General features: G+C 32.4%; 1 protein-coding gene across 1 annotated transcript; it reads right to left on the bottom strand.

Moving 5' to 3' along the window:
• Nucleotides 1-4,341: 4,341 nt before the first annotated feature.
• LOC120080147 (linoleate 9S-lipoxygenase 6-like) lies at nt 4,342-8,858 on the bottom strand. The gene is made up of 9 exons (XM_090314448.1): nt 8,564-8,858; nt 8,173-8,462; nt 7,835-8,069; nt 7,221-7,559; nt 7,016-7,101; nt 6,818-6,925; nt 6,410-6,714; nt 5,914-6,177; nt 4,342-5,310 (listed from the first exon to the last, which is right to left on the bottom strand). Exons 1-9 carry the CDS (start codon nt 8,817-8,819, stop codon nt 4,557-4,559), a joined length of 2,637 nt encoding a protein of 878 aa, XP_090170574.1. The 5' UTR covers nt 8,820-8,858; the 3' UTR covers nt 4,342-4,556.
• Nucleotides 8,859-9,256: the final 398 nt, after the last annotated feature.

Genomic DNA, 9,256 nt, shown 5'->3' with positions numbered 1-9,256 from the left:
ATTAAAGAAGAAATTAAAGTGATCATAGATATATAAATGAGACCTTTTGGGTGGTTTCAGAAGCAAATCCATGATGGGTTTATATTCAAAGTGGACAATATCATATCATTATGGAACCAAATTCTGAACAAATAAATTTAGTGAGCCACGTTCCTGCTCTTTCTAGGTAGCCATATATCATCGTCTCCCCTACTTTGATAAGAGAAAATGATCTGAGGTGAATTAGATGTACCATGGGATTTAGAGCAAGCTCTCATGGTTAGGAGTTGATAGGTTTGTTTGAGGGAAGGCTCAAAAGTTGTACACATTTGTGACATAATTATGTTTTATTAATACACGCAATCAAGCAGAATAAGTTATACATATTGGATCACCATGATGAACTAATGTCATACAACTACAACAAATATCACATACGATAGCAGGTCAAAAATGCTATTGTAGACTTTTCATAGGTGATGTTATGAAAAGTCCAACACTTTTGATAGCATTTTTTGTTTGCTATAACATGTGCTATAAAAAATCTTTTTTTTTATTGCAGGGTTACCATGCTATGGAAATATTTCATAGCGTTAGCCAAAAATGCTATGTTTTCTATTTAATAACGTTTTAAATAGCACAAAAAAAACACAGTCGAAACTATTTTATAGCATTTTTAATAGTATGAAAAAAATGTTATAAAAGACTCTCTATAACATTTTTAAGCATGCTACCGTAGCCGATTTTATTGAAAGTCTCCTACTTTTCATAACGTTTTTTCAATACTATAAACAAGTTATAAAAATTTCATTTCAATTGCACAATTTTTATGTTACGAAAACAATTTATAGCATTATAGAAATGTTATGAATTACTTTAATAGTTTTTTTTTTTTTTTATAATAATGAAAATGTTATGATTGACATTTAGTAGCATGTTTTATAATAATTAAAACTGCAATAAGAACATGTAACATTTTTTATCTTGTCATGATAGCCATTTTATATGAGTGAAATTGTTTCAAATGTAATTGTAAAATTAAATTCAATGTACATTTAATGTAACCAAGTGGATTTACATCAAAACAAATTTTCAAGAGTCTAAACTTATAATTTATCGCTCGCAACTATTCATCTCTCTTTCTAACTCCTCTTGAAATAGAACTCTCGTTTGTTCCAACTCTAGAGTCGCACAAAAAAGCGAATGCCTCAATTCTTCTATATTCTATTTCAAAGAAAACATAAATCAAGCCAAATTATGCAAATAATGGAAAAAGAAGCTTTTGTACAAAGAAAATAGTAGTCCCCTACTTACAAGGCTTACCTTATGAAACAAACTTTACTTTCTTTATTTGTGTTCATATTTCGTTTCTCCTTCAAAATCCTACAAAAAAAATATATATATATATATTACACCATTTTTAATATTGTTGGATGCAATAATCTTCTCGAAGAAAACGAAATTCAAGCAAAAGATTCTCCAATTTTAAGGCGTTTTTGGTCTAGTAAAAGCTAAAAACAAAATGCATAAGATATAATGACAAAAAGAAGCAAGAGAACAAAAAAAAACCCAAGTTAACTAGCCCATAATACATGGTGGAACGAACACATGCGCAACAATATAAAACAGATCTAAAATACTTTAATTAGGTTAATTATAAAGATAAGCATGCAAATTAAGCAAATAAGAGGGGAAAAAGAATACAACTTTATGTGCTAGTTACCTACTCCCAGGCAGTGGGATCATTGATGTATCTAATGACTTCTACAAGACCAGATTTGTCCTATGCTACAAGTTTGGTCTGTAGATACATGTCCAACCCTGGTAAACGTCATTGGGAAGCAGTTAAATGGATACTAAGGTATCTTTGTTCATCTAAGGAAGCTCGAATCCTATACAAACAGAATGACCCCTCTAATGATGAAATGTATGGTTATGTAAATGTTGATTATGCAGGGGATCTAGATAAGAGACGCTATCTATCTGGATATATTTTCATATGGGGAAACAATCTATAAGTTGGAAAGCAAGTTTATAATCTATTGTAACCCTATCCACAATAAAAGTTGAGTTTATAGCTTTGTCTGAGGCTATCAAAGAATGTTTGTAGCTAAAGGGGTTACTAAACAATTTTGGCATTATACAAACTAAAGTGAGAATATATTGTGACAATTACAGAACTATCTATTTGTCTAAAAATCAGCAGTTTCACAGTAGAACAACATCGACATCAAGTATCACTTTATCAGATAAGAAATTGAAAAAGGGGAAGTTGAGGTAGTAAAAATACATACCTCAGATAATGCGACTCCAAGACAGTTCCTCAAAGAAAGCTTGGTCGTTGCTTGGACCTCTTTGGGTTTGAGTTACCTAAAAAAGGGTAGCTCAAAATCAGCTTTACAAGCAAAAAGGGAAAGATTCTCTGGATGTTTACAAAGGAGAAGTAGTAGGTAGTTTATCATTGTTTTCTTCTTTCTGTTTTGTTTGTTGTAACCACCAGCTTACTAAGAGCTTCTTTCGTTGAAAATATGAGTCAGTATAAAAGGCGAAAGAATGAGAGAGTAAAATAGAGAGCATTCATTCTGTAAAGAAGTTTAAAAGAAGAAGCAATAAAGATACCCTCCCCTTTTTGCACAGTGGACGTAGGCCTTTGGTCGAACCACTTAACTTCTTATGTTCTTTCTTTCTCAATGATCGTCTAGTTCTTTCTTAAGAATCGTCTACACGATCATCTAGTTCCACTTTGCATCATCTACACAATCGTATATTTTCTCAACTATCGTCTACACGATCATCTAGTCCCAATCAACTATCATCTCAACGATCGTCTAGTGCTTCTTAGTATCGTCTACACTATTGAACTATCGTCTAGTTCCTTAGAGGTTCGTCTATACGATTGAGCTCGCATATAGGTAAACAATTGAAGTTTTGAAGCTGAAAGGATATTGTCTTCCCTGAGTCTTGAAGTAAAGTAGACTGTTTATGTTGAATAGATTGGTCCTGCAAAAGAAGAGAATTATAGTTAATCTGGGGCCACAGATTACATCATCTATTTCTCTATCTTTCTTGTTCTCCACAATGATTTTCTATTTTAGATCCTTTGTTTTTAGAAACATGAGTAGTTAAACCTCTAAATTCTTGGGTGTTGTTGTTGTTATTGTTATGAATTTACTTGATTAGACTATTGACGTTTAGATCGATTATATGGTGATTGAATTTTAACTTTTCCATTTGAATCCATTTGTTTGATTGGCCATTAAACGAATCTATGTTGGGTTGAGTTTTCTTCTTATGAAAGAGAAGTTTGGTTGGAACTGAGTGACTAATCTATTATTCAATAATGCATGAGAATGATTAGAGAATACTAGAGACTAAAAATGAAGGAACATAATGTGGCATGATTATAACAATTATGAAGATATTCGATTTGGTATAATTATGTTAGAACGGGTTGAGCTTCAAAAAGTATATCCTGATTACAGACTTCTGGGCTTATTCGATCTAACCATTTGATTTATTTGTTAATAGTTTATTGGAATTTCATAGCGAAACTACACCCTAGATCCATTATCTCATTGAATTGTTGGTTTTGCTTTCTGGTTTAATTAAATTACAACAATGAACCTTACTTGTCGATTGTCCAAACAAAATTAACTCGTAAATAACAATAGCTAACCAAAAATGTAAGTTCTTTATTTGGACTCTCTTCATAAAAATATTAATACCATTTATAAGTGTCAAGCCCACTTTCCTCGCCGTTATCCTCAATCCCAAGTGGTTTGTTTTGGGTAATAAAAATGAGGAGACCATGAAACGCTTATTCCCTCAATGTCCATATTATAAAAGAATCTAGTCCTACCAAGATTTTAGTTCTATTCCAAACTCGACATTTGAATTTGGATGATCTTTTACAACAGCTTACAAGTCTTGCACAAAGCTCTACCAAAAAAATTATCAAATGTAATTTGATCGAGCCCCCTTGTGGTGTTTATGGATGGGGAGAAATAATAGAATTTTCAATCGCACTGAAGAATCATTGACTCATCTATGGAAAGATATTATATATTTGGCGGCATTTTGGTGTACTAAATTTAAAATTTTTTGTAATTATGATATTGCTACCATTGCTGTAAATAAATTGGAAGGCTTTCCTCTAGTATCTTTTTTTTTCATTGCTCGTTTGTATCGTACTCTCTTGTATTTTATTCATCACATGGCAATGAATTTCTTCTCTATCGGGCCTAGGGTATGATGAGGGTACTACGAAGGTATCAACCTAGTTGAGATGTCCAGATACGCCTATTGATCTCTGCTTTCTCTATATATATATAATTTGTTGATGATGACAACACACCATAAGCATTATTCTTAAAACACAATTTTTATTCATTAAATAGTAGTACAAAGTACATAAAATTTTGAGAATTGGAAAACCAAAAGCTTAAAGCTGGCTACTAATTTAAACTAAAAGTATGGCCACTTATTTTCTCATAATTAATAATGGGTAGCTTAAAATATAATCTGTGACCTTCGAATTACACATCTCCCATGAAATCAAACACTTGTTTGATCATAACTTAGATAGAGATGCTGTTGGGAATTCCTCTTGCAGTGAGTCCTTCGTTGCTTGATGGAACAAGTAAAGTGTAAGGCAAATTCACAGGTCCAGCTCTATTCTTCAAGTTCACATCTTGATTCCTTTCCATAATCCTATTTTCAACTTCAAATAATTGTTTCCCAAATTTCTCAAAGGCTTCCAATGCGATTTTATCTGAAGTCCAATCAATTGATGCTCTTTGGCCAAGATAGACTTCATCAGAAGCGTGCTTTGACAAGATTTCAATTATTGAAATACCAACAAGTGCTTGTAATTCTGAGTTGATTGTTCGTAAGAAAGCCTTTTCAGGATTTGATTCAAGTTCTTTGTACTCAGCAGTGCCAACTTCAGGCATAAACCTACGACTTGTAGTTGGTCTATTGAGAATATAGCCTCCGTAAGGATATTGTCCAAAATTAACTGCAGCATGAAGAGCTGAAGCAATCCATATAATAGTAGTGCAAGATTCAATTAATTCGCTTAAAGTTTGCATTTTTGGCCACCATGGTTCATCTTTCTTGTCAGCATGGCCTTTCTCTCTGAGCTCATTCCACCAAGATTGAAGTTCAAAGTCATTTTGGATTGCATTGTCATCTTTGTAGTAGAGAGAGCAATAATCTTGTACCCATGTTTTGATGGCTGACCAAATGTCAAGACCATCAACAGCAAATGGATAATCATTTATTAGCAATCTAAGTCCATGGGGGGAACTTGAGTCCTCCACAGCTATTCCCCTAAACAAACCAAGAAGGGAAAAGGAATTAAGTCAATAATACATCAACCAAGAAAATATATATTGATTGTAAGGAAATAATTCGTGCGTATTATTATTCATTAAATGATTACTTGTCCGTCGAGGATCTCACATTAAAAAAAAAAATACCACACAATTTTTATATGATATATATATATATGTATGTGTTACTCCTCTTATTACTAATTGATTTTGAGATGGAAAACATCGTGTTTCTTGAATATGGGTATCAAAGCCCAAGTCTAAAAAGGTGAACCCAAAGAAACACTATCTTGAAAAAAATGAAGAAGACCTCAATCTCTACAAGATACATGAGTTATTCCCCTTATTGCTAGTTGGTTATAAGATTGGTCATGGTAAATTTAATTATATCAAATATTTCAACAGTGCTTTTTGAAAATTTTGAAGAGACCTAACAAGAGAAAATTAATATTAGTTGGAGAGGAATGAACATTAGGAGAGTGGAATACAAAAGACAAACTCCTTCATTGATATGATCATATTGACTCATCAATCAACTCAAAAGATGAAGGTTATAAATTTAATTATATATAAAAGTACTTGAACATAAATGATGATTTACCTCTTGATGAGATTATTGGGAAGTGCTTGGTCAAGGAAGGTCCAATCCTTGTATAAGATAGATGACAACTCCATAGAATATTTTGATGGATAATGGGTTGATTCAATGAGACCATTGGCATTGATCAAAACTTGTCTTGCAGATGCATTTATAAACATGGTGTCTTTGAAATGAGGAACAAGCAACTTATGAATTGGATGAAGAACACTCAATTGTCTATGTGTTGCAATCACAAATGGCTCGAGTACTGCATGAGTATGCAACCTATAATTTCAAAAGGTTGATTAGATAAACTATCATAACTAGGTTCATAAAAGAAAATTTGATAAATTACAATTTTTATCTCTAAAATTTGTAGAAAATACGAATTTAGTCCTCATACATAGAGAAGAACTTAGTTTTATTTATCAAACCACAAGGACTACATTCGTACTTTCTCGGAACTCTATAGAGAGAAAATTTGCAATTTAACCGTATATTTTGAAAGAATACATACCAATGACTAATTAGTTGATGGTAGCCAACATCATTAACAGCTACATAAGCTTTAGCCAATTGCCAAATAGATCTTTGAACTCCATTTTCAGCTGGAAAGTATAGCTTGCTAATTGCACCAAGTTCATCTCCTTGAGGGTGTGGTAAGCTCAATTCAATAACCAAAGGCTTCAAAGTCCCATCATCTTTCAAAAAGAGCAATGTTCTTGTGGCATATGTTTTTGTAGATGTTGCATTCATTTTCCTAAGATATGGCATCAATGCATCATGGAAATCCAATATGTACACCTTGTTTTGCTTGATTGCCTATTGTTCAACCCAGTCAACAATTTATTAATTTTCTTAATTTAAAATATCATAAGAAAATAAAATAATAATAATAAATTTGTTTTCAAGTCCTTTGGCTCACCTCATCTACTGTGAGACCATCCAAACCATGCTTTATGTGTTCTTCAGTGATGGTACTGTTTTGATTCCCATAAACCTTTGGGTCAAGCTTACTTATTGGTGGAAAAACCTGTCAATTCAGTTACATATATGTAATTAATAAATTCAGATTATAATTTTTATTAAAAAAAAAAAAAAAGGATGAATTAGATAAAATTACTTCAAGACGACGAATTAATAGAGGATTGGGCCCTGCTAACATTTCTCTTGCAAATTCTTCATCAGTACTCCATGCAGATTTATCCTCTGTTCAAAATCATTAGATATGATCAACAAAATTGTATAAGCAATTATTAATTAAATATATATTCTCCTAAAAATTTAATGAAATAAATAACTAGAGTCCATAATTAAATATATATTACCTTTGACCACTTGAGGAGTAGGAAATTTGAGGAATTTTTGACCATCATTCCTAACAAGTGCTTTGAACAATGGTGGTGTGAGGTCCTCAGTGAGAGTCTTAAAAGCATTAAATGGAATGGGAAACCCTCTTTCAAAGAGATTATCAACTTCCTTAAAATTGTCAAATTCATTTGGAGTTAAATCAAATATGGATTGGAGTCCTGGTTTGATTGATATAGAAAATGCTTTCAATGAATAACCAAGGAAATCTGACATCTTCAAGTGCCCAAAATTTTCATCCTTTGGTACATAGATGTTTAAGCTCATTAGTGGTGACAATCTGCTCTCATAATTTTGATCTGTCCAAATCAAATAATACAATGTTAGAAAAATAACTAATTAGATATATTTTTTTTATAGCTTAGAAACTTATTAGACAAAAACACAAAATTTAACTGCTAAAGTGAGCATAACTGATCGGCAATAATCGACATGTACTACCTCTTTTTACGTTGTAATTTTGAATATTTCCTCCAATCCCAATTAGTTGTACTCAAAAGAAAAACTAAAACATGAAAGTTCAAGAACTAAACAAATAATTTATCCTAAGAAAAAAAAAACAAAAATATATTACTTCTTCTTGATCGTGGTCGTCCTGTTCTTCCTCTACGAGGGTAAGGATATTCGGCGGTCCCTCCAAGAATGGGACGATGATCACCATCATCAGGATCAGCAATGTCATTATAGACATCGTAGTCATAAATTCTATCCCATTCCTTTCGTTCTCCTGTTCCATCTCCTCTCAAATTCCACAATTCTTCCTCTCTATACTTGCGAAGAGGATTTGGTGTTTGGTTTGGAAGATAACTCTATATAATAAATAATAATATATTCCACTGGTTATTAAGTAGGATGAATAACTATAGAAAATTAGAGATTAAAAAAAAAAGGAAAGAAATTATTTATACATACATGATTGGCAAAGAAGATACGATCTTTCTTGTATCGTCCAGAAGGATAAACCCAAGAATTGCAATCAAAATGGACTTTTCCATAGCCAGGAACATCTTCAAGAGTAAGAGATTTGAGAAAGAATTCACTAGTATGTCCATTTTTAATGAAGAAGGCTCCTGGATATCCAAAATCTTCTTCCCAATCAAAGTTGATTTGAAAAACAGATTCTCCAGCAAACAATGGTGGAATTGAAGTTAGCCACCTCTCCAAATATGCCTTGTGTCCAACTTTCCCTCGTGAGTCATTTGCTGTCAATTTCATAATTCAAAACACGTCTCGGGTATAAAGAATAGAAAAAGTAGTGTTTTTAAGCACTTAAAAAGAGAGTTTAAGAGATAGTGAAAATTACAAGTATGAGTGGCACTGATGAGTTGGAGAGAAACACCACCGCCCAATAGCTCGGTGAAGTTATCAAGAAGATTGGAATGAAATTCAGTGAAATCCAAAACATTACTTCTCATAAGAATGACTTTCCCTTTGATTTTCTTTCCTCCAAGATGGGAAACTCTGTCTAAAATGTTACCACCAGCATTGATAATAGAGCCTGCAAGATCTCCTGTAGTATTCAAGGCTCCTTCGATGATATTCTTCCCAATTCCAAACATTTTCACTCTTCTTTTCTAAGGAACTGAGAAGGTTGGTTTGGAAATGAGGAATTTGGGAATGGTATTTATAGCACAAAAAAGTTTTGTCCTCTCTTGGAAAATTAGAGATGCATGTTGGACTACTCATTGCCTATCTTGGAAATTTCTTTTTAAAATATTGTTTTCTTTTCATTTTTTTACCCTTTTTCCTAATGTATCTTTGTGCTCTCAAAATAGAGTTATGAGACAAATATTGGTCCATACTAATTTCAAAGGTTCTTGGCTTTGGTGATTATCCAATCCCCTTCTTCTCTTTTTTCACTTGCTTAGGCATAAATCATAACCATATTTTGATTCCACTCTTTCATTAAGACTACAGATGCATGTTTCAAATCAAATCTTAATATCTTATAATTCCAATATTATTTTAATCTATCCTCTCTACAGTACCATAGTGT

The sequence above is a fragment of the Benincasa hispida genome, chromosome 6 (genome assembly GCF_027475165.1).
Source record: "Benincasa hispida cultivar pf3 chromosome 6, pf3_genome.v1.1, whole genome shotgun sequence".
Classification (NCBI taxonomy): domain Eukaryota; kingdom Viridiplantae; phylum Streptophyta; class Magnoliopsida; order Cucurbitales; family Cucurbitaceae; genus Benincasa; species Benincasa hispida.
Note: the sequence above shows the minus strand (reverse complement) of the source record. Positions and strands in the feature narration are given on the sequence as shown.